Here is a 26,742-nt window from a genome sequence, read left to right as displayed (position 1 = left end):
AACAGTTTCTATTGAAGACAATGGGTGCCACTGAGCTTCTGATATATCCTGGTTGTGACTGAAAAAGCTGGGGAGACAACTTCACGTCCCAGGAGACTTTAGTCTTACTCCAGACCTAGTATGTGGGAAGCAACACGTATTTTACTCTGAGGAAGGCTGTGGTATCTATGTAGATGCCATGATGGAGTACCTACCTGGAATATATGCCTTAAAAGGCCTTTAACAGCAGTTGGCTTTGCAGCATTGTCTGAACTAAGTCCTTACAGAAGCATTGCAAAACCAGACAGGTCTTGCTTTTAGAGTGTTACGTGTGTTTAACAGTTAAAAATGCATCAGTAAACATATTCTTCACATGTAAGAAATGCTCCCCCCCCCCGGCATTTCTGGGAAATAGGAAATCCGGGTGGTTGTCTTACCTTGATTTTCAGAGAGTCGGTGTCATAAGGACTTGGTGTGAAGTCAGTGTGGACTTTGGCCCGGCCGCAGAAGGGGCCACTGTAGGGGACCTCGTCATCAAACCGGAGGCTGTCCCTGTTGCTCGTTCCATCTGAGCAGCTGGTCACCCCACCTGAAAGACAGTCAAGTTGAGAGAGCTCCTGCACCAAGTGCCCAGACATGCAATTCTGCCCAGTGGCCGAAAGTGTTTAAAAACACAGAATCAGAGACAGAGTGTACTCTGTGTGGGTTTGACACTTTCCAGGATAAATACATTCAATAAAAATCATACTACAAGAGACCAAAGAAAATGGGTAGGAGATCTTTCATTAATATCTTCCCTACAGCAATCTTTTTCTGGTGATGATACTAATAGACTACACATTTTACTTACAGACTTTTTGAAATATTACCTCTGCAGATTAATAATGTGTACCCTAAAAGTGCAATTTTGGGAATTAATTCTCCTGAACTTCTCCTGTTTATTCAGAGAAATGAAAACAAGTACTGTAGAAGTTATTTTATTTCATTACAGAGCTAGCTGAAACATCAAAGAACCTGCATTGCAGGGGGAAATTTTAATCTTATCAACATTTCTGCCTGTCATTTTATCCAAGTTGAGCAATAAAATATCAGCAGAGTAATTCAAGCAAATTTGAGCAAGCTCTGCAATATCCCATCCAAATATGTTTTTAGATAAGAGCAGCAGTGTGTTGGAAGTAAACTCCCATATACGATTTTCACAAATCACATCATAGAAAATGATCATAAAAATGGTTTTGTTTGAGATGATTGCTTAAGTGCACAGTTCCATCTCAGGGCCAGATTAACTGCTAAGTGCAAATGGTGTGGACTGCAGCTCCAGTCTGCAGTCAGGGCTCAAGCAGTGCCTGCAGGGATGGCACTGCAATGTCATCATGGCTAACTGTGGTCTGCTCAGCCAGTGTCCACAGCAGACCAGCACATGGAGAGGTGGAGACAAACTTCTCATCAGAGATTCATCTGCCCTCTGAGCAAGACTACTCTGTTGGGAGGGGTTTCAGTGGGTTTCAAGCGGGCCGTGTCTCTCTGAGAGACCTCTCACTGTCTGCCTCTCATCTGCGGGGCAAAGGATGAACTCAGAACCACTGCTCACAGAGAGGATGTTTCTGTGGCTGCACCCAGTGATTGCAACCCTGTGGGTGACAGCACTATAGCAGTGATAACTCCACAAAAAATTTGTGGCATATTTACCAGCAACATCTCCGATAATCCACGCGATTTTTTAAATTCAGTTAATATTTCCACTCTTGAAAACACTGAGCTTCTTTCTGGACAGAGCTATATCTACTCTAGCTGCTACCCATTTAATCAATTTACCCATTTAATCAAATTACACTTTTGTCTGCCAGACTGAAGAGCTCTCTACCATCACCAGCTCTGATACTGCAGACTTAAACAATAACTATATTGATCCAATGACTGAATAAGAAGTATGGATATCTTGTACTTACTAGATGAGCTCTGGCCACTGTTCAGACTATAGAGACTTTCCAAGGAGTCACTGGTTTTTAGGGATACCTTCTCAGTGTGTATTCCACCACCAGGATCACTGTCATCTTTTCCTTCTTCATTCTTTAACACAAAAATCAGATGTTAACCCCCAAGAAATGTATTTTAGATAAACATATTTTTTTTTCTTTTTAAATCATCACTGGAGATTAATTCATCATTGTACTTTATTAAGAACCACTCTGTCAGAGAAAGCATTTTAGAAGTTGAATGCCTGGTACTATGGGTGCCCAGCACTCACTCCTAGAACCTTGGAGAAATTCCCTGTCTTGTCTCTGTCTCACTCACTCTGTTCCACCCCTGTCCAAACAACTACTCTGATTCTCCCTCTTGGAAGGCTGCAATATACCATGGCAGAGACAAAAGCTTGTAATGGGAAATTTGTAGGTAGCCAGATAAGGTGTTTTTTTCCGCTTGTCTCAGAGAAGGAAATATAAAGTTCAATTCTGAAAGCACGTGGTGAAGTTCTAGCTGACAGAGCTGTGTTTTGCACTGAACTTCTGAAAACCATGGCCAGGGCATTCGGGAGACAGCTCTCACACATGTATGACATTGGTGTGTTCCAGCACTGTGCTCACCATGCTGCCCAACCTATGCATTGGCCTCAAAATCCAGTGCATTTCAGAACTAACAGATGCAGGTTTCTCTCACAAAATCTAATGGTGTATGAAATTGGCCCCTTGAGTTTATACCAGTACCTCACACCTCAGGAATCACAAGCCTGTTCAAAACAACAGGACCCATATTTCGGTCACAGCTAAGTTAAACATGATGTAGCAGCTAAATGAAATAGTGATGAGCTTTCAAAGGAAGGAGTTTCTTCAGCAGATTTCATCACACTGTCAGTGTGCATGATATCCTGATGCAACTGAAACGTCCTACAGTACTTAGGATGTTACATTATATTTGGGGAAATGCTAGTTATTCGTTAGTTATAATGATGCAGTGAAGCAAAGATGATGGTGCATGGATGAAGTAGAGGCCCATACAGGCACATATCAGGCATGGCACTGAAATGAGATTATACTGGTTTTCAACAAGGACTGTGTTTGTTACACCAGCCAGCAGCACTACCCATAGATTAATCAGGGGGCTGGTATTGATTGTCATCATCTCCTGCAGGAAAGAAGATCATGCTACATGTGTGTCCAACCAGATAATCCATTGAATTTCTATAATGGGAATTGTCACCGTAAATGTGTAGATGGTAAATATAAAAATATAATCTAAACAACATGGATTGCCACCTCTCAAAGTTTAGGGGGAAAAAAAAACAACCAAAAAACCTAAACTGATAAATAAGGATCCTTGCCTTTGACCTCCTAAAACTGTTTAAAGGTATCCTGTGAAACACTGTTTTCTACTTGTGAGATTTCTTATTTATTTTCCCTATTTATTTGATATTGACACATGTGTGAAATAGGATGCAGAGTAGCTAGAATTTTTAGGATTGTTAAGTGTGACAAGTCCTTTTTCTTTCTTTTTTTTTTTTTTAATTTGGAACTCACTAACACAATGTATTGAGAAAACAGTGTTTGCAGTAAGTTTTTATGTTTAATAAGGATAGTTTCACTAAGATTAGATAAGGTAAAAGGAGATAAGGTATATGAGTTGTCATTCTCTGGGATGCTGGCTGACCTTTACAAAATGGACTTTGGAAATATTTCTTGTATTGAAAGATAAATTCTTCTAATGGGGCTTTTTTTTACAACTTCAGTATGAGACTGACAATGGGGTTCAGTCGATACTCCCTTCTGTCCATATCAGGACATTTTTTTGCACTGCTTATACACATGATTCTTGATGAAAAAGTAAAATTAAGTGATGTAAAACTCCACTTAGTCCCTTACCATGTGATGCTGTGTGTGTATATGTACACTAACATGCATATGAAAGAAAGGGTACATACCAAAAGCTGGTTTAATTCAGTGTCTGTTACCCTGTTTTTATGGATTGTCATAGGTGACGATAGTTGAAAAATGAAGGGGAGAAATTCACAGAAAATTTTTACTTCACATGCATTGTCAACAAACACAAGACTCTTAGGTTGTATTTACCATTTCCTCAGAGAGTGCCTTGATGTACTTTTTACCCATCTTTCTCTTCATGGTGAGTGAGATGGCTCTCATCTTCTTACTCAGACTTCCTCCGTTATTTGCTGCTTTGGTTTGTACTGTTTCTCCAATGTCACTTATAGTCTCCAGCTCAGAGATCTGTTTTGAAATAAAAGAGTAAGCAACAACTCACCATGAAAGTAAAATGCAGTGTAGTGGAATAGGAATTACAGGGAAATATTAAGGACACTAATACAGTTAGCAGGATAAAAGTCAGTCATGGCCATTTTCCCAGGAAATCATATACATAAACAGGTTTGCAGCACACCAGAGTATGTGTGAATGAAAGAAAGAAAGTATATTTTATGCTAGAAAATGTTGTTTGCCGTTATTTATTGCTCCTAATACAAATAAGAATTGAGGGGATTTTTGCAGGGGTCTTGAAAACAAAAGTGACATATTTGTGGGTTACTTGTAAAGTGCTGGTTACTTTGGGCATGCACCACTGTGAAGTGTACTTCTGTGGCTTTTCGAAAAATTGTTTCTAATCTTCACACCAAAGTGCTAAAGTTTAGGTGTGATTGTCCTGTTCATTTTGGCAAGGCCTCATTCACCCAGACAGGCCCAGGGACACGAGCAAAGTTCCCACTAGTGTAAAATGTACACATTAGTTTCCCGATGTTTTTGCATAACTGTCATGGGAAAGTGAACTAAAGAAATTAAAACTTTGTGTTATACAGACCTCAGCTGAATCATCTGTCTTTGATATCGAGTGGTGCCTGAAACGGTCAAAGCTTCCAAAGCTGCTTGTGCGCTGTAAAAGAGGAGAAGACAAACCTTGACTCACTGGTGGTCTTTTGTTCTGTTAAGACTTAAATACAACTGTCAAGTCATCTGTTTGTGTTAAAAATTCCTCCCCTATCAGTGGACCGTGAACCGCTACATCCAGCTAGAAACCAACTAGAAGGTGACTGTGAGGGGAAGAAAAATTGTGACTGTCCAACCAGAAGCAGAAAAATGAGTAAGAGAAACAATACCACTTCAAATACTAATTAGGTAATGGATATGATTAGGAGTTCTTCTACATCTATTTCACGTTACTTACACTCAGATACCTATGCACTACTTGTAGGCCAGAAACACTGCAGGTGCTGGCTAAGAGCTCAGGAAAAAAGCTGTTTCCATAAATATGATACAAGCTATAGACCCAGGCACGGTGGTATAAATTGTGACAATTTATACAGTGTACTTTTGCAGCTGGAGAAACTATTTATGGTTCTTTTCCAACAGGAATCAGCAAGGACCACCAAGGATTGTAAATACATCTTGTCTAAAATGCATACGTTGCAGAGGGAGTAAGAGAATAATCAGGCAGGCCTCGTGGTTTTCTTCTCAATTGTCCAATTAGAATGTCTGATTTTTGAACATAAATAGGTACAGTTTTTTCCCATGTCACAGCTTACTTAGCAGAAGAGAAGCTGCATCACCTGAGCTGTGCATTAAGAGACTGTGAATGGATTGCTCTTACTTCCCTCCAATTTTCAGCCTTTCTGCATGCGGATAAGTGGCATGGAAAGCAGGGAAGTGGCACAGCAGATTTTGAGGTGAGAGGTCATACAGAAATACCTGTCAGACATGCCCAGGCAGAGCTGTCTGACACTGAGCTACCCATGGTGGCAAAATGCATAAAATTGGCATTGATGGCAAGTCAGAAGTCCCTTTAAGTGCGGCTCTAATAACAGCCAGAATTTGTACGTCTATCCACTCTACAGTGTCTTTAAGAGCTTGTTTTTATGTCTTCACCAATACTCAAAGCTAAATCCAGAATGACTCGGGTTTTTTTAAGTACTTCACTCTTCCATACCAAATGAAAGTCTTTAATGCAGTATCAGAATACTTGAGCAGGGTTTACTGTTATATACGATGCAATATCATCTCAGTCTATTTTTGAGTATTCAAAATCCCCTCTGGAGGAAAAAAAGAAACCCTGAACTAAATAGCAAACCACAAAATAAATACATCCTGACTGATTTAATAAGTGATTTCAGACTACCTGGCTAGTACAGCTAAGTACAGCTTTTCCTGTACTTATTCATCCTTTTGCCTTGCCCCCTTGATTTCAGCCAAACTAGTTCCTTGTTCCATTGCTTTCTTCCCCCACCCCCAGCAACATGAGTCATTTTTTCATTTCCCCCAGGTTTTTAAAGGACCCATTGTGCCCTTTTCACCTGGAATCTCCAGCTACCTCCTTTTGCTTTCCAAACAGGAACACAAGAGAGCTGTGAGCTCCTGGCTCTACTATTACAGAGTTCCAATCTTCTTCACCAGGCAAAACTTTCCATGAGGTAGCCTCAGAAGGAACTGAGGTAGATCATCCTTTGGGCAACAAAAGAGGAGGAGAAAAGGACTGTTTTAATAGGCTGTCCCTTTGCTTGCCTTTGCACTGCAGTCACACAGGCATGGACCTGCTTCCAGAGAAGTTAAGGAGAAATCTCTCAGCCATGGGTGTTTTCACCCAGGAAGGACCCCATCTTTTTCAGTCCCTGCTCATAAATCACAGGGTTACTCTCCATATTAGTTCCCTTCTCTTGCATGTAGTCACTTTTAAACTAAAAGTAGTTTGCAGAGGAAAAAAAAAGTGACAAAAAAAACCTACAGGAAGCCACGTGAAAATACTTTGTCTTAAAATCTCCATTTGAGAAGAAGAAAATCAACATCCCCTGGAACACAACTGAAAATAAAAGCTCCTTGCTGTTATATTTCCCTGTTTTCCCAAACTTATTTATTAACCAGCTTTGCCACTTTCCCCCCAAAAAATTAATGTCAGCATAGCAGGGGGAGAGGCCTGAGCACAGACAAATGGAAGAGAAAAGTGTACACACATTTTGGCTCCATGTTCTAAGCAGTGCAGCTCAAGAAAAAGAGAAATAACATTTTTTTTTCTCCCCTACATTTCTGGGCACATCTAACCTGAAAAATATTTCCAGCCAAAGGTTATTTGAAGAAACTGACCCAGATTTGTGAATATTTTTGGACAAGTAAAATGACATTTACTACTCACTGAGGGGGAAAAAAAAAAAAAGAAAAAAATTAAAAATCCCACACAGCTCTCCTCTTAATTGATTGCAATCTCTCAGAAAATCTCTGTTGGCTAAACGTTGTGGGGTTGTTTGGATTGCACACTTTAATTTTATCTAAAATTCCTGTAAAGAACTTTGCTATCAAGTAGATGAACAATATCCTGTGACAAGGGGTTAGCTCAATAGTATGATATAAAAACACAGCCCCAAGGATTATGGTTCTATTAGACAGGATTAACACCTTTCACTAGCTTGTCAACCCAGCCAAATGTGCCCTGCAGCATGGAGTGAGAGGGATAGGGAGGAAGGCTGGGATTCACAGCAATACTGGGAAAGTATAAAATAGTCTCCCACAGCGATCTCTAAACATACACTGACCTTTCTGTTGCATTCAATCACTTCAATATGTCTAGTAGGAATAACTGTATATTAAAGTGCAGATGTGCTGCAAATACTTTAAAAGGAACAAGAGGAAAAACATTGTTTATTGTTGGTGTTACCTATAAACAGCTTGAGCACAGGGAAATCAGTTATTCGTTTTCAACCCTCAAAACAACCTTATATCCTACATGTGCAGAAGCCTTGGGCTATTTTGTAGTGTACTTCAATGTTGCTTCATCCTTATTAAATATTAATAAGGGTTACAGGATGATTTCCACTGTTGTAGATAATGGTCTTGCTGCACTGGAGAGCACTAAATAGGGCTGCTTCAGCAGTTCTCTATACTAACTTTTTCCATTAAGTAATCAATAGGCACCACCTTTTAAAAACATATCCAACCCCATTATACTGATAACGAAAAGCAGATTTAGGAGCTCCTGGCTGCAAAGAGAATGGAACTATTAGTTTCAGTAGTGTCAGTCACTGCATTAGCGTCAGGGAACACCTACTTTGTGAAGATAGGGACAGGCCTTATTTCCAGGTGAAGGGAGGCTTTTAAAGTAAATGCAAAGCTACCAGGAGAAAATACGCTATTGACTTTTGATACCATCCTGTAAAGTTAAGTGGTTTTTCTCGCTTGATTCATGCAAGAGCTACCAGTGGATATGTTAAGCAAATAGGAATTTGCTCAGTAATATCCAGTGGAGGCGTGGGCAAGGGAGAAACAACTGTGTTTTCCCACACAAGGACCGATCAAGTAATTTCTATAAATCAATGCACAAACTTTCATCCCTTCCCTTTCGGTATACCAAATCAGCATAATAAAAAATATCAAAGATGCTTTTCAGTATTTTAAATCCTCCTTCCATCTTCTCCTATATTGTTTATTCCCTGAAATCCAGGAACTTTAAATAATCCTTTTAAAGGGATAAGTGCTATGTAATTGTCATTTATTTTAATTTGGACAGTCTGCAGTTGATGGTTGGGTTTGTCTGTAAATACCCTATAATTTTCCCCAGAAAATAGTATCGTATGGTATGCAAATAGTAAAACAACAACAACAGGTTCTGAAATACATGTCTTTCAGTTATAAAACATTCTTCCCTTGTTGGACATATTATAGAAATCAGATAGTTCTTATGAGAAACTAGGCAGAGCTTCTCTGTGTCTAAAGACAACCTTTGAGCCAAAACTGACAGCAGTTATCCTGCTAAAAATTCATTATGGGTGATATTCATCTCATGTTTTCCATTGGACAATTCACGCTGCTCAGAGATCTGGTTCCCTGCTGTGAGAAATTCTGGCCCATTATATTTTGGTTCAAGTCCTGTTCAAAATATCTTTTAAGTCCAGCATGATACAGTGGCTTTGTACTGACCCTCTCACACAAGTCAATCTTTTCCAATTCCTCCATGCATTTTCATTTTTAGCTTCCATTCATCCTCAGACTACCCAAACAGTGTAAGCTGTATAGGGGCAAATGTGGCCACTGGGAGTAACAAAAAGGCAACTCAGCATGTTGCTCAATTTCCTTGGGTGCCACAGACACTTGTCTTCTTCCCTCTCTCTTGGAAGAAGCCACAGCAGCCCTCAAGAGAACAGGCTGTTCTTGATGCTCTGATGGATGGAGACAAGTGGAGATCAAAATTTGGTTCATTTCTTCTGTTCTCTAATGGTCCTAGTCCCTTCAGAAGGAGGAAACTACTCTGAAAATGAAATTAAGAGTTACCAAGTAGGGATGAATATTTCCACTCTGCTAGCTTATCTTGTTACATAGATAATCAAAAGAATTGTCTCCTACTTTCCCAGATGGCAAGATGGCAGTTTTTAGCTTTTTGGATGTTCTGTGGAAAAAAAAAAACAACACCACTACCAAAAAACCCCTAGCTTCTGTATAAAGAATGAGAATTTGCATACAAGGTTAAGCAACTCTCCAAGGAGTAAGAGAAGCAACAAAAGAGAAGACACCACGACCTTCTACTTCAGGGATTTTTTTTTCCTATTTACACATTAGTTACACATAGAGAACTTCTGACCACTAACCAATCTATTAATATAACTTTATGGCCCACACAAAACATGGCCTAAGCCCTGTACTTCACCAGTCAAAAGCAATAAAAAAGATACATCTTGTTCTTGCTAACTCAAATAGAGCAATCTACTGAATTGGCGTTTTTAACTGGCTTAAAAATGACTCTATAATTTTATCGTGACCTGGTGTTCAGTAACTGCATGGAGGTGGGGGGAGAGGGGAGTAAAGTGGACTTTGAGCAAAACTGCCTCATTTTAATGATGGGAAAGGACTGGAAAAGAAAAGCTGGATTAAATAACGAGTTAATCGCACCTAACACTCCAGGTGAACAAACTGTGCTCTCCAAAGTAAACACTGAGCAGCTGTTTTATCAGTACCTCTACCTGGTACCAGCCTCTTTCTCTCAAGTCTAAAGCTCCGCTGACACAAAGTACGTAGTTCCAGATAACCCAGCCCGCACGTCAGAGTTTCCACCAGAAACCCGTCTCGAGCGCTTTCAAGAGGCACCTCGCACGGGGCAGGCCCTGGGGCAGCTGAGAGCAAGGGGGAAACTACCATTCCTGAAGTTAAATGACACTGAGATAGCTTGTAAGGTCTGTAAGTCTTCCTCAGGAAGAGGCAAGCCACGTAGGATGTCCGAGCAAAACGGCCATTTCATCTGGCAAAAACTGTGCTGTGTTGATTAAACAAGTTTGTGAGGAACTAAATAAGGAAGTAATTTAAGAAACGTCAATCTTAACAGTAGGAAAGTTTCATGCAAGTGAGTGTTGCAAAATGTGCAAGGGGGAGAAGGGACCTGACTCTTCTTTCTTTAAATGAACATTGACCCTGAATTTTGAGCACCATCATTCCTGCCCAGTTACTGCAGAGCACTCTCAGTTCCCGGTGAGAAAAGTCACTCCAAGTGCTCTTCTGGCAGTCTGTCCAATTCTGGGAGTGTGCACACAGGTATTTGCAATAATTATGTAATTAAGACTTTATTATTTATATGACATTTAATTAAAAGTGACTTTCAGTGGCACACAAAACCATGAAAAGAAAATGACTTTAAAAGAAGGTTAAGGATGTGTGACAAACTCAAAGGAGCTATGAAAATGACAGTTAAGGATTTGGCATGATGTGCACTTCTACCTCCCTGGTATCCTTTTTTTTACCCTTGATTTACACATGGGCAGAAACATCATTGAGGGATGAGCCTTGAAATCCACCCTCCACAAAACCATCACTGCAGTAAGGGGAGCGCTGCCTGAGAAAAGATTGGTTAAACACTACGTAAGCATTGCAGGCTTTGATTTTTAATCTCTTAAATACCAACATCTTTCCTCTCCTAAAACTTTCTCCTCTTCAAACCAGATGAATTGGTAGACGAATTCTCATATTTTAAAACCGAATCACCTAGCTTCAATTAAAGCCCTTCCCCTGCTTACTTACACAGCATGATTTTATTAATGCTGTGTGTCATCTAGGTCCTGACCTTGCAGGGTTTGGCTGGATTTCCTGTGCGAGAGAAATTACTCACAAGTACGTTTGCAGGCTTTCAGGGAAGACAAAAATACTTATATGCCCAATGACGAGCTTGGAAGAACACAGCCCCCCAAAGGCTCAGTTTTGAAGGGACCCCCGTGCCTGTCCAGCACACCCGGAGCGGGGCAGCCACCACACTCCCCCAAAGGAGGTGGGAATGTGACTGCCATGAATGCTCAGCAGAAGAGGCAATGAAGAGCCTACATAGACCACACTCAGAATAGCCTGGAGAGACACAGCCTGCCTGAGGGGTTTCCTGTTCCTTTTGGAAAGCCGAGGAGTGGCTACAGCTGCCGACTGTAGCGCGCTTGCCTACCCACTGCAGAGAGGAGCAACACAGGACAGGCAGAAAATACTCCTGCCTGGTGAGACAGTGGTTTGGTCAGAGCCTCTTCGACTTGACCATTGCACCATAAGATCCTCCACAGGGATTATTTCAATGGCAGCAAAGACCTTCCTTGCCTACGTCATGCTTTGCTCACGCATATTGTGGGAGCTGTCCTGCCTCCGGGGAGTCACCGAGGATGCAAGGCAGCTTGTGCATTCCTTGCCAAGGAAAAGGACATTTTCAGTGGAAGGTGTTCCTTCAAATGACCTTCTAGATGGGAACAAGATTAAAAAATAACCTCTAAGTCACGGTCAAATCTGACCATCCCAAACACTCTTTTGCTTTTTTTCCTAAGAGTAAGCAAATTTTAGAAAACCCTTATACAAGTTTTACTGCCATACTGCAGTCTTACCCTTGACAACAGGTAATAACCAACAATCAGCTAATTCTAAGAAACTTGGTGGAGAGGGGGAGAAAGAAAGTTAGTTTTTATTACTTTTAAATGAGTGTTTGATACATCATGTTGGTTCCCCTGATTAATGTTCACAGCAAACTCAGCCATTGGAGTTGTAATGTTTCTGCAAGCTTCCCTACAGCAAAGCTTAGCCATTAATTCAGTGGCATATGTCAGCTCAGCAGAGCAAGGTCACTCTTCTCTTTCAAGGGGAACCTTTTTAGAAATAATAAAACTGACAGAAAGTTCTTTTTTGCATGCTTTATGTCACCTGAGGTTGAGTGCTGCAGTTAATATCACAGAGCTTATAAACATCCCCATCTTCAGCAGGCTCCAGCCCCACCAGGCTCTTAGAACCTCAACTTTTTTTTTTTTTTTTTTTTTTTTAAAAGTAACATAGTGACAGCTTTATGTGGGGCAGATATACAGTATGTAATCCTAAATGAGTAAAAAGTAAGTAAAAAATGAACAAATCTTTTCTTAGGCTTTTTAGAGGAGAAATTTTGGAAGGCACTAAGGACTGCTGATACTGCAGTATGCACTCAGGATGTTAGTGCTTAGAGAAAAGATGTAGGATTAGGGAATTTGTCTCCATGGATGCTTGTGTCTTTGGATAAAGGGAGGAAATTTTAAAATGCTACTGGTCCACCTGTTTCTATGTCACTGTTAGCTGATGCTGCAGGCTGGAAATCTGTTTAGGCATTCGATGTAAAGATAACACAAAGTTAATTGGTCTATCTATAGAATAATTTTGAACGTGTAAGTAAATAAAAATGTGCTAGTTGTCTATTAGGATAACTAACTGCAGCTGGAACTTATTTATTGGGGTACAAATATTATGGAATATGATAAACAAACTAACTAGCTGAAGAATAAGATCCAAACAACAGGTCATTTTTTTCCCTCTCATTATCTCTCTTCAGACATCCTGACTACATTTGATTAATGAATCCATAGTGAGATTAGCTGAAATTGCCTTAATGGAGATGCACTACAGTAGAGAAGCAAAATTCAGTGCAGTATCTATCATCAGTCACTGTGAATTTCCGTGTTTCATCAGATCTATATGTCCATTTATTTAAATTATTTTTATCTGGAAAAACAAAACAAGCAAACAAACAAACTATATAGTAGGTTAACTTTTGACTCCTCTGAAATGTAGATCAGAGTAACCATTTTTGCCCTTTCATGTGTCCTCCCTTGTCTAAGTTCCAGTGTTGGCTTATTGTCATAATTTACTGTTATAAGTTATCCTTATTGTGCAGTTGAAGAAAGACATGTGGCTCTTCATTTAAGCCTCTCAGGCTTCAAAAACTGGACATGGTTGCACAACTTATGCCTGGGAATCTAAAATATGCTCCTTGGAAATTTGAACTCATAAAATAAGTTCAGTAACCTTTTGATTTTGGACGACTATGGAAACTGAAAGAAGGTTGCCAGCTCAGGCTTTCCACGTGACTGGGGACTAGGTAAGAATAGTTCTTAGTTCAGAAGTTAGAATGTGTTAAATTCTGGGTTTTCTTTGTAGCATAAGCTCTATAACTACTATCCCAGGAAAAAAATGTATTCATCTGAAGACAAGATAGCATCCTGATACTGTTCAGGTCATATACCAGAAAGGAATGAATACAATCAACAGCTCCCTGGGGTACTGGGCACAACAAATGGTACCGGTACGGGCACATCACTTCCCCTCTCTCCATATGATTGTCTCTGTGGCATGGGGTTATGACAATCACAGTTCAGTGGAAAACTACAGCTTCATTTCATGAAAAACATATGTAGCAGGTGCACGAAGTGTGTTTTCCTTTCGACACATGACAAAATTGAGACTGAGCTCTTCCCCCCCCGCCTTCTGCAATCTCCATGAAAGCTGCATGCAGCTGAGAGACACCAATGAGATGCTGCTACTGAGGCAGAGACAGCAGCAAGGCCTTCAAGGTGTCCTTTGAACCCCAAATTCAAGGCCATATTCCAAATCCTACTGAAATCACCCCTATCACTGCAAAGGGGTTTGTCCCAGCTACAAGGCTTTAAGCTTTCACGAACAGGTGGGAAGATGTTGCCTCTTCCCATTCATTGTCATACTGGCTAAAATGCTAAATACAAAGCTTTCAAACACTTTACCACAATTACCAAGATACATTAATCAAGCAAATATAAACTCCATTACAGAGACAGGAAGAAAATAATGGAAACAAGCCAATAGACAACATCAGAAAAGGTTTGCCATGTGCTTCTGACTAGAGCTGAATGCCTGCTCTACCATCATCAGTCATTTCATGCACCCTCTACACAGGTTCTGAGCTTCTCATCCATCAGTGAACCATGTCTCCTTTGCTGCTCTGTGAAGAGGTTTTTACACTGGAAATCTGATCTTAAAGAAGGAGGCAGACAGACAGAAATACAAGAGAAAAACAGCACCACTGTGGTGAGTGAAAGCAGTTCATGAGTGGTAAAGCTTAGCATCCACTTTGCACAGGTGAAGGCAGCAGAGAGTCAAGCTGAGTGAGTTCATTCAGCTGTCTCAGCCACTTTGTCATCTCACCTTCACACATCTGCTTTTGGCTGTGCTGTTGCTAAGTGAAGCTGATTTCTTTATCTCAGGGCTGTGGGCCGTCAATGACAAAGCTCCATCTCTATCTCAAACATAGTTTCTCAGACATGAAACTGCACCATAGCTTTGCCATGGTTTCTGGTTGAACAGAACTTCTCTAGCATTTATCTTGCCTTTGAGAAACAATGCAGAAAAACCTAAAGCCAAGTACTCAAGTATTTCAGTAACCTCGTGTCTCACTTCTCTTTCCACATACCTAAAAGAACAACAAACTTTCTGAATGAGGTCAACCAAGGAGAGGAACTTCCAGCTTCCTACAGTTCTCAGGGAAGTAACCACTCAGCATCTCATGGAAGTCAAGTACAGGAGTGTGAGGTTTTATAGTTGTTCTTGTGACAATGATAAAAGAGATAAAGACATATAAGAGTAGGAACAGGACTAAAACTCCACCCAGAAGACATAATGGTGCAAAACAGGAGATTGATCTTCTTCCAGAGAAAACCTGTCACTTCAGTGCTGGGTGATGATTAGAGATAAAAGACCATTTGCTGTTGACATTCAGCTTATCAGAAAGGTACCAGAAGATGCTATGACTGGCAATTAAGCAGCCTGAAGAATGTGTGCAGGTGAAGTCATAATCCAGCTATAAGACCCCAAGTCTGGAGCTATGAGTTGTTCAGACCCAATAATTAATGTAATAATTCAGTGTCTCACACCAGCTTTCTGTGTATCCATGTAATAAACTAAAGAGGACCAGGGAAAAAAAGTGGCAGTAAGGTATATATCATATATAGTCAAAGCAGCAACTTTCCTGGAGCAGTCTCCAAACTCTTCCCTAAGGTAGAATTTCAGCCCCAAGTTTGAGAATAAGAAAAATAGTAAAAACATAGTTTTGGGTGTGCTGTAAGTGGAACAGGATTTAAAAAAGAGCTAGAAAGGTAAGAGCAAGCATGTATGCAGAAGAGCTTGCACTTGGGAAAAAAGGGTAGGTGGTCATTCATCTCCCTGTGGAATAACAACACACATACAGCATATCTCTATCTGATGCACAAGACAAAGATTTCCATTAGGATGGTTTAAAGGACATAAGACTTGCTAAATATTCAGAGCATATATAATCTGTAGCCTGGTGCCAAACAGCAAAATGTCTAGCAAAAACACTGACACTGATAACTTGTGGAACAAAGTATAACTGTTTCTACCAGCTGTATTAACCCTGCTGTCTTTGTTGCAGGCTTCCAGAAGATAAAGGTTAAGGGGTATTGTGATTATAGAGACCCAGAAGACTTTTTTTTCTTTTCTCAGGATTGGGTATTCCCAGTGGTTTCTGCCCACACACCAAGGGGTTGTTTCCTCTGGATGAAGTGTGTGTAGCCAACCACAAATTCCTTATACTAGCTGCCAAGAGACAGCTTTATAATGACTTCAGTCATTTTGCTGTGACAGAGGTTCCTAGAAGAGCATGGAAACCACAGAAAACTGTAGGCCACATCCTCTGCCAGTCCTTCCCATATATACCTACTGATCTTTTTTCCCAGCAATGACAGGCATCCTTGCCAATGTTTAATTTGGGGTATTCTGGGTTTCCTAGAAACACAATATTGAAGTCAACTGCTTTACAAAGCTAATTAAAGAGTTAGAAGACAACTAAATGCTGATTTATGTCGCTTTGCTGACTGTGCTATGTATTTATCAGAGATTACAGTTCTAAATGATGTAGTTTCTAAAAATGGCTGGATAAGATTGTTCAGACATACCTCTTGAAATGCTCTTACTTGCTTAGGAAAACAAACACAGAACTGAACTGGATTTGTTACTCTAAGCAAAATGAATATTAATGTGTCAATATTCCCTTCAGGAGATTTGCTCTCACTTGTTTTAAAATATTCTGCTATTAAAGACTTAAGTCTGGCTAGTGAAGGAAAACCAAGACAGGGAAGAAATAAGAAATTACCTGAATATCGTGCAAGGTTGGTTGAAAAGTTAAAAAGTGGTGTAATCAAGGGAACACACAAAAGATGTCAGTACTGGACCAGGCCACAGATGTCATTTTTGCTTTGACACAGAACCTAGTCAAGAGTTATGTGAGACCTCAATGAGCCTGTGTCTTGATGTGAGCATCGAAATGTGGAGTCTGGCCATCCTAATCAGCCTCCTGCCAAGGGGCAGGTGAGGGATGGCTGTTCTTTCCCCACAAAGACTCTAGACCCTGACTTTCTGGTGAGAAAACAAAATTCCCCAAATTTCAAGACCTTACTAAAAGAGATATGCTAACATATATGTTAAGACACAGACAACTTCCTGAAACTGCTGTTGAAAAAAAAATTATCTGATGAGCAAGAACCAAGATGATAATATAAATTAAGAAACAACACCAGAACTAAGAGGAGCAGTAATATGATTGTAGAGCCTTCCATTCACAGAAGGGAAATAACCCAAGGTTAACTCTAACCTTGTTCTAGTTTTTTATGAAGCCTAAGGGAGACAGAAAACACCTTCTGAAGTGTCACCTGTAATCCCTTCCTTCCCCATCTAGACACACATGGTTATTACAAGTATCATTTTTTCTTTCCCTGAACCCTCTCTGATAAAGGCCCACAGGTATTTACACTATAAACCAGGTTCTTAAAAATACTTCCCAGATGTTGTCATCTGTTTCTGCTTATTTAACAGAGTTCAAATGGATTTTGACAAACAGTCTTTCTTCAAGAGGCAGTGCAGTAAAGACCTTTAATGACAGAACTATGTGTCATCTTTGCCCATAAGCATAAATTTGCACAGCGGGCAGTACGGTGAAAACAGCTTATCGTCAACTCATCACCTCTCATCATTGTTAGAATGAAATGTAAATGGAAACGAACATCACTTCAGTCCTGGTTGTGAAAATCAGCATCTGTGACATTAGCAGTGGCTCATTTATTATGCACTCGAAATTTCAGGGGGAAAGAAAAGAATATAAAACTTCATAACTCTACCAGTCTTTACCTTTGAAATAAAATTAAAACCTTCAGCTTTCCTCACTCAAGGATAAATCCTAGTTAATATTCATTAACACTGAGCAATCTCTAGACTGCAGATCTTGTCCTACAGAAGATCTAATTATGCCTTTAATTATTTTTGGTGTTTAGGTTTGCTGTACCTATTTTCTATTTTCTTTTCTTTAACAAGTATTCCCCGTTGGAGAGGCACAAGCCACTGTCTGAGAAAAATACAGCACCAAAAAACTTGCTTGTAGCATCTGTCTGCACTGCAGGCTCCAAACACTTAGGCAAGCTATAAACTTTACTCAGATAATCCCACTGAAATCAATGGGATCACAGCTAATTTATTCATTTAAGTGTTTTCGGAATCAGGATCAGGCCTTCTGTGAAGAATATATAAAAAGGGGAAATTCTGGCCTCAAGTCTATGGCAAAAATGTGCATTCATTTCTGTGAAGTCAGGGTTTTATTTAAAGCTTATAAAAAAGTAACATTACTGGCATGAAATCATACTATGGAATAAATCTGCACATTAAAATGTTTCCTCCCGTTGGATTTGCCACTATTATCTCATAACCCTGAAAACAAATAAAGGTTTATCACCTAAGTAAGTGAATACTGATTTAATTAGGAGCTTGGACATATTTTTGCCTAAACAAAATGCAGAGGCATTGACCCTGAATTGTCTGACACACCAGAAGTAAGCTGAGTTTAAAGCACCAAGCACATTTGGAAGCAGAACAAAGAAACAAAAAACGTCTCAAACCTTTAGCATAAACACAGATCAACTGTCATGTAGAATAATGACACAAGACTTTCTTCAGTCAAGCCAGAAAAAATGGCACAAAGTCGTCTTTCTTTCACGTTGAAGTAAAGCCAAGAATCATCAGGCAGTTCTCAAGTTTGCTGTGTCCGGAGGAATGTCAGAGAGAGAGAGAGAGAGAGAGAGAAAGGAATAGGTTCTGCCCAGCACACTGTGTTCTGTGAAGTGGGCAAGACAACGCAGGGATGTTTTACAGATTATTTGCACCTGGTCAAACGTGTAAAACAGTGCAAAGTGGAATGCAGAGTATCTGTGAAATTCTTTAAGGATGTTTTATTTGTATGGTGCTGCCTGAAGCTATACAAAAGAGAAGACTGTATAGTTTCTTTCAATGTTTTTTTTTCCGTCGTTCTAAATCTGCTTCATTCCATTCCCCAGATGCACTGACATTTGTAACATCATAAGGGTCAAAGAGGCTAAAATCCAGGTGTTTTCAAAAGTCTTTCCTTCATCCTCCAAGTCAACTGCTCTCCTCCTCCCCAGCTCTCTAAGGGGTGGTGGGACTGACTGCACAGACCCACAGCTGAGACACATCCAGCAAAAGCTCCCCCCTCTGCTTTCCTGCCCTGCAATAAACACTCCAGCAATGCACATGCTCCTCTCCCTGCAGTGAGCTGAGTCCAGCCATCAGTGTGACCAGGAACCTCAGGGCTTTGTGCAAGACCTGGTTTGTTTGACCTCACTTGCCCACAAATAATTCCAACAGCTCAAAACAGCCACACCATGTAAACCAAGCCATGTCTCATCTGGCACAAATGAAAGGAGGGCAGGTAAGGACTCCCTTAAGGAAGGGATGGAAGATGCTCTGTCGTGAGAGAAAATCATTTAAGGTCCTGCGTAGACAGATAGGTTAGATTGGATAGGCTTGAAATAGAGAGCTTAGCCCTTCAACTGGTTGAATTTCTTCAATATTAAGCAGGGTAATTTTAACCCTTAGGACTTTTCCCTTATAATTCTGTTATCTGGGATCCTCAGCTGATGTACAAGGTACAAACCTACAGTTCCACAATAGTAATGCAACTACATTAGTACAATAGTAATGCAAATGATTAAGATTTGCAAAGGCTCAGAATCCTTCCATGATCTCTTTTGAAAGCATTTCTCTCCCATTTCTCTCCCAGTTTTCTCTTGCATGACACCAGGTGTAGATGGTTTTCTTGCCTAACAATGAATGTTTATTTATATAGTTTACATAAAATGCTTTCAGTAGTTATATGCATATCCATGCATACACAAAAGCCGCCAGACATTCAAATAAGTCATTAGCATGACTGCAGCACTACTGAAATCCTGCTGTATAACCAAAAAAACTACAACAATACTATTTCATGGCACAGGATCAAACTTTTCATAGCAGAAACTAAGAGTCCTCAGATAGACTTTTTGTCTATGCAGCACTTACCACGTCTGCAGAAGTCCCTTAAGCACCACAGTAGTAAATAAGTAAGGTAAATGTATTGGACACAGAGAACTGACAATTAGATACTGCAAACCTGTATTACTGCTGCACTGGTCATTTGTCCACCACTATGAGGGGCTTTATACAGGGACAGTGAATTGCCTCGAGAAGGGCTTTAACACCAGCTTCCATCCCATTCCTTCATCCTCATCAAAAGGCATAACTGGATGCCAACATTCTTCACATTAGAAAGTAATAATAACAAAGGGATTAAAAAGAAAATCTTGGTAAAATACTTGAGTTAATGCACAGGAGTTCATACAGTTGTGATAAAGACAACTAGTAACCATGATTAGGATTCGGTTACCTAAAAAGATCATTTTGGTGTCCTCTTTGAGGTCTAGGGTAGCAAACCTGATTTTCATTTAACATTCCAGACCTTATGGCTCTCTTGTGCTGGCCCTGTGTGGTTGTGTTGGAGACACTGGGATGTCTAAGCTGCCTAAAGGCAAGGTGAGGTAGCCCACGACCTCCACAGTGACAGTGGAATCCTGACCTGTGAGCATGAGGAGGTACCAAAGGTTGCCTGCTTGGAGCAGGGGCACCCAGAACGTGATCTGGGGAAGTCACTTGTGAAATCCTCTGACTTCTGTCAGGAGGTAAGGACCTGTGCCCCATCTTACCTAATTCTGCATTAAGCAAGTTAAGTATTGACGTTGCTTCCGTGGGACAAGTTTCAAAACATGCTACAGTAAAGTCAGATTTCTATTCTATGCAAAGTGGGGCTCTTTTCTCCAATGCCATTTGTGAATAGCACATTGAGCAAAAGCACTCTCGTCATGGAAAGTTTACACAGCTCTGTGCAAAAGTGGGCCAACAGGAGGTGAAGTGTCTCAAAGAACACTCCTGAGACAGAAAGACATCCTGAGACACTTCACCAAGACCTTTCCATTTTTGTAAACACTTACAATAGGACAAAAACAGCACAGCAAAGTCAGCAGCTGTGACACTCAGTCAAGTGGTTGATTCCTTTTGTCCCTGCTTTACACATACAGCGAGTCAAATCCAGGAGCATTATGTACATATACATATATATATAATTGAGAAGCCATAATGCCAGTATTTTAATAGCATAAAATGAATTCATGAATGGATAACTGTGTAGGAAAAAGAAAATTAAAAATGAAAATCAGATTATTGTTAAGGAATGTTTTATTCTGGAAGAAGAGAGTGACCAAAACTGGCTTTTGAAAATATTTAGCATGCAGGAAAACAAAGCCCATCCACAGAGTCTTTCATGGTCATTTCTTGTTTAATCTATAGTGTAATTAGATATTAATTATACTTCTTCCCTGCCATTAAAAAACAGTATGATGATTGAACAGGAGAAAATGCACACCAAAGCAACCAGTGCAATGCTTAAAAAACCCATTTGTGTATGGGAAAATGGAATCAAAATTGCTTCAAATCCATGAAAAAAACCCCTACATTAATTTTAACCGTTTATGAGTCATAGTTTAAAACTGCAAGCACAATATGCAAAAGCCAATGCTGTGTAAAACCAGAAGATTCTTGCTGGAACAGTGCAACAATCTTTTAGGACACAGAAGTCACTAAGGGAGGTGTATTCTCAAACAATGAGAAGATGGGGCTGTAAACTAGGAGCTGCTGAATTGCTGGGAACAGAGATATACTAAAAGACTTTTCTAATCTCTTTGTTAAATTTTCAGCACTGATAAACTGAGGCGGAAATGGATAATGAAGCCCTCAGGTCAAGCAGTAGCCACTTCACTTCAGCCTTACAATACACATGTGCAATACAACACACATGTACAATACAACACACAGAGGTCATTTTGCACTCAACGCAGGGACTGAAAATAAATTTCTAGCACTGGACACATTGTTATGCCTCTTGCAAAACTCTCACTTCCTTTCTTACAATTCCAGATTGTGGAAAGTGTCCAGTGTAGCACATTATCAACTTATTTAGAGTATTTCATTCAGGCTGAATTTCAATAATTCCCAGAGAAATTAAGATAACAAACACTAATTGTCAAGTACCCTCTCCTCCTTTGGTTATGGTGATGCAAAAGCAAATTTGTTAAAACAAGGAACAAATTGAATAGCTTTTCTAATTCTTCACCAATTCTCACACTCTTTTCTGGGACATCATCAATTTATCATAGATCAAAGGGAAAGAGGGGATTTTATGAACTCCTCTGTTAAAAGACTGATGAAGAACTTAAAATAATAGACAAAGTCCAGTACCAGGACTCTTTAGCACAGCTATAGCAGCTTCACAATGATGATTCCTTGAATTGGATCCTTACTATTATGCAGTGAGTATATTCAAATAGTCCTGAGGTTATAGCACTGAGGCACTCACTAGCCCATTAGGAAATCCTGAAACTAGGATTTAAAAGGAAAGCCTCCTCTTAAAAATTGGTAAATTGGTAAAAATTCCTGCTATTGCTCATTGACAACAAAAACTGAACATTCTTACCTTTGGCTTTTGACTTTTCTCCTTGTCGGACGCGTTAGATGGTTTTCTCTTCAACATGTTTAACCCACGTTTATCCAGAGGATGTGCAACTGCTACTGCCTTGTGACCAAACTAAGTACAACAGGGGGTACTACACACGTGTACATTGGTCACTTCCTTGTTCTGTCAGGATGTGACTTCATGCAGCTGCTGTGTTGCAATGGGGGAGTAAACTGAACACTTTGTTTGGGGAGGGGGTGAGGAAGGAGGGGAGGAAGTGACGGGGATAAGAAAGAGAGAGGTGCACCAAGGAGACGAGTTGAAAATGAGGACAGGGTTCAAAGTGAGAAATGCTTTAAAACTCATCTGCTTCTGGGTCACCATCAGGCCTCAGTAAGACTTTGGACAACCTCAAGAAAATCATCCTCTTTTCCTCTCTCACTTTTCCCCTCTCAGCCTTATGGCACTAACTGAACCTTTATTTCATCGTGTGTTGGGACTCAGTTGTGAAGAAGGTGTGCTGATGTTCAGAGGACCAAGGGATATTATTGCCCAGGAGATCTGCACTGTACTGTGGGTGTGTGGTCCAAATGGTGCCAACACCTCCCCTTCTCTCTTAGCTCTACAGTAATGCAACAAAAGCAGTGAGATTAAAGGTCACTGTTTGGTAGAGAAAGGGAAGTATCTAAAGACATCTTTTTCTTTTGCTTGGTGAAATAATTTTTTTGTCATTCATCAGAGGATTTGGACTCCCTGAAACAGTACTTTTCAGTCCTCTGCTGTCCTTGATTTGCTGACAAAGTCACAGGGAGAAAAGGCCTTCTTACAACAGAAGGCTTACCACAAAGAGACAAAGGAGAATGGCAGAGGTCCTTTGCACCCTCTTGAAAAACAGCCCAGAGGATAAAGGAAAGTGGAGGTATTAAGATAGCTTTGAATTTCTGCTTCATTTTGCTTGATATTATTTGCCAAAGACAAAAAAACAAAAGCCTTGAGTATTCTAAGTAAAACTTATCTGTTGTGAATCATAGGTCACAAAACCTGAAACTATGAAACACTCCCAAATTTTTGCTGAAAGATGGAGGTGAATTCTCAATTTCAAAACCGCAAATTTTTTGGGCCACCCACAGAGTTTCAATTAAACCTTAATTTAAGAGTACTGCAAATGAAAAAGAAATATATTTCTCTAAATTGCAAGAAAAAGTTCACGTAAGTGTCAATAAAAAACTGTAGTATTTTTTTTTTTCAAAATTTTGATAATATATTTTCCAATTTTTTTTTCCCAAATGAATATATTCTAAGCAGCCTTTACTCCTAAGTTTTGCATAAATAAAAGCACTTTTAAAACAGCACTTCACTGTGGAGGTCTCTTGCACCAAATAAAAATTCCGAAGTCTTTGTGAATCCGAATACTCAGTGCACAGGCCTTTCTTTTTCTATGTCATTCTTGTAATATTAGATTTGATGGAACTTGAATTTAAAGAAAAGGTAAAACAGGAAACCATCCAAACTGAAACCACAAAGAATTGATGGTTGAAATGCATCATGGTAAGAAATGCTCCTCAGATGAATTCCTAGTTCAGTTTGCTCTTTGGACTTCTATGTAAAGGTTTAAGAACAGTTTTGGAGGGTTTCTTGGATTTTGATGGATGAGCAACTGAATGGACTGAGACCAACTGATGAAAGAATAATTATTATATGCTAATGGTATATGAGGTTTCCTTTCCAGGCCTTCTAAGAATGGGGTGGTAGGAAGTGGGGGAGGAGGAACTGGAGTTAAGGTACTGAAATTCTGTCAAATATAACAAAAAACTCTCCAGGCTAGTGGGTTGCAATGGAGTGTGTGTTGAACCTCAACCCATTAACCAAGATGTTTCACTTCACTTTTAAATCTGAGCTACACTAACTTAAAACAGAGTTAAATGTGAGGTTTTTCGTTATTAAAAACAACATATTAATCAGAGTTCATAATAATTGATATTAATAATAATTAATTATTGATAATTATGAACTCTGGGAGATCTGTTTCTTTTCTATATTTGAAAACACCACCTGAAATGTCAGTTTAAGTTTCTAAGCATAAGGAGGTTTTACCATGGATATTTAATCAGCCTTAGTAATTTAGTAGAGCCATACATGGTTTTAAAAGCTGTATGTATGTTTAAAAGTAATTAAACTTGATTATTTATCTACCTAGACTTACACTGCAGTATATTGGTTTTCTTTTTAATCTGATCCAAACGTGAGGATTAAATCAGACTCTGCTGATCATTACACTGTGATTTCCTGTCTCAGGCCACTGTTAAAATCTTCATGATTAATAAAATGGGAACTCATCTGAAGAGTAATATATGAGCTTCCTTTCTGTAGAATATTTATTGTTAAACAGGAGGAAAGAGGCTATTTCAAGAGATATAGTACCCACCCATATCTATTTCCTATCCTCATCCACATACCAGAAAAATTATAGCAGCTTGAAAGCTGACCTGATTATGTTCTTGCCCTTGGAAGGGTGACCCACACTAGTTTTAAAAAGTAACAAAGTGAAGAAAATCAAACATATATAACATTAAGTTCATTTAATTTGGTTAACCAATACATTTCAAAAGTAGCTCTTTGAATTAAAATTAATAATAAGCTTGGTGCTTATATCCTCTGTATTTGAAGTTAATTTTTCAAAGGGGAATGAGTATCTATGTAAAATTAAAAGAAAAACTCTTATACTTAGTTTTCTGTTGGACATGACTGCAGGTAACTTATTCCATTTCCTTGCTGGACTTTGAATCTGATCCAAACCCCAGTGAAATCAATAGAAGGTTTTCAGGTGAATTTTATGGGGCTTGGATTGACTCCTCTATCCTGAAATAACCAGGCAATGTCACTCTTTTATCTGGAAAGTCTTATGGGGAAAAAGGCTATCCACTTAAAAATAATTAAGATGACCCCATGAGAATGATTCCCACTGTCATTATATTATAAAGGCAACATACCTTATAGCTTATTATTATCATTACTCAGTTTTAACAAATGGACCATGATGAATGGTCCTGGATATTCAAGTGCTTTATGTGCCTCCCTCCCACACGGTATCAAAGTGCTGCAACAGCTCCATATCCCCTCAGAGCTCCATCTAGTTCCCTTGCCCTGAAAGGAGAGATCACTTCCAGCCTAAACTGTGAGTGTAAACTTATCCTTTCAAAACTTGATCATTCTGTTGAACTATAAGGTAGGGTGTGAAGTAGATTGAAAGGTTTAGAATGCTGGCCACCTGTCAAAAAGCAAATGAAATGAGACTTTCCTCATATTAGCAACTCGTTTTTCATTGTCCATCAGACAAATGTGGTCCAAGTTTAACTGGAGACTCAAGGATACCTTGGGGCTGTACACTACTTTCCCTAATGCTAAGCAATCCCAGAGTGTCTTAGTCTGTTTATTTTAATTAAAAGAAGATTTATATTTTGTACAAGAAAGGAATCATGCCTTCAGCCTCTGCTTTTATGGCCGTGCCTCTCTCTGAAATGATCTAACTCAGATATTGCAGAAATCTCAGAATAGCAAGTGAAGCTGAGTGAATAATTTGCAGTGAATAATTTACTTAACAAATTTAATCTTTATTTCCTCAAGGAATGTTCATGAGCAGAACACAATTTCCTCATATGTATTAATTATGGGCCAGAATTTAGCTAGATACTTCCCTCTCCTGGTCTGATTTGAGCAAGGGCCAGCCACAGATACAGGCACAGCTAATCCTCAACAGAACTCTCTCCATATAAACCAACAGGGCAAAGACTCTGTGGAAACTAAAAGGAACAAGTGTGAAAAAGTGAAGTTAAGCACTCCCTCCCCCAGAAAGAATCCATGAAAGAAGACAGAGGTTGCAGGCTGGGCTGTGTTTATAACTATTTAAACAACACACTCACTTTTCTTTTAACTCCAAAGATAGAGGCTGTGATTTTGGGATGCTGGGGAGTAGAACTGGATGCTTAAGGTTCCATCTTTGAAACGCCCACACTCATTGCAAACTCATCACTATGAGCAGACAGAACTTAGTACTGAAAATCGGTCCAAAATGCTCAGGGATTTCATGCAACAAAGTGTATAATTTCCTATTGAATAGGCTCTTCTGTGCTTTTTTTCATCAGGAACAGAAAATGGAGAAGCCGCAGAAACTCAGAGTGTTAGAGAGACAAGACACAATTGAAGAATATTTTAAGCTTACACCCTTGATTTGGCAGTTTGTTGACACTGTATCAAGAAGACTCCTATTCCATAGAAAGCATAATTTTTATGAAACCTGCAGAAACTGCCTATTCAGCAAAGTGAATAACTGATATCTGAATTTTGATCCAAAAACTTAGTCTTTGCTAAATAATTTACACTGGGGAGATTTTTAATGACACTAATAAAGAGTGAGAGCCTAAGCTTGTTTAAGCAACCGTCGGGGCACAAAGCAGCAGGAATACCCTCACCATGCCAAGTCCCAGGAACTGTGAGTTTGGCCTCTCTCAGACTACTGGGCTTCCTTTTCTTCCTGAAAAAACCCTATTATTATGATTCTTCCTTCTCTTATGCTAATCCTTTGCCTCTAAGGTCAATGGAGTCATGAGGAAATATGGCAGGGACAGGCTAATAGAGCATTACTACAGGAGCTCCTACTGA

The 26,742-nt window shown here is 39.6% G+C and overlaps 1 protein-coding gene across 5 annotated transcripts in view; it reads right to left on the bottom strand.

Annotated features, from left to right (window-relative positions):
• The window catches only part of LOC116783299 (SAM domain-containing protein SAMSN-1-like), an 87,653-nt gene that overhangs the window by 13,379 nt on the left and 47,532 nt on the right, over nucleotides 1-26,742 (bottom strand). For 2 of the 5 annotated variants that reach the window (XM_032680727.1, XM_032680728.1), the window contains 4 exons: nucleotides 4,783-4,854; nucleotides 4,044-4,199; nucleotides 1,929-2,049; nucleotides 417-568 (listed from right to left, as the gene is read on the bottom strand). In XM_032680727.1, the coding sequence (XP_032536618.1) occupies nucleotides 417-568; nucleotides 1,929-2,049; nucleotides 4,044-4,199; nucleotides 4,783-4,854 (501 nt within the window). Of the gene's footprint in view, nucleotides 1-416; nucleotides 569-1,928; nucleotides 2,050-4,043; nucleotides 4,200-4,782; nucleotides 4,855-6,268; nucleotides 6,289-22,104; nucleotides 22,240-26,742 lie in introns of those variants that run through there. The other 3 variants (XM_032680729.1, XM_032680731.1, XM_032680730.1) reach the window with 3 other exon arrangements.

The sequence above is a fragment of the Chiroxiphia lanceolata genome, chromosome 2, assembly GCF_009829145.1.
Source record: "Chiroxiphia lanceolata isolate bChiLan1 chromosome 2, bChiLan1.pri, whole genome shotgun sequence".
Classification (NCBI taxonomy): Eukaryota; Metazoa; Chordata; class Aves; order Passeriformes; family Pipridae; genus Chiroxiphia; species Chiroxiphia lanceolata.
This window is presented reverse-complemented; position numbering and strand designations above follow the sequence as displayed.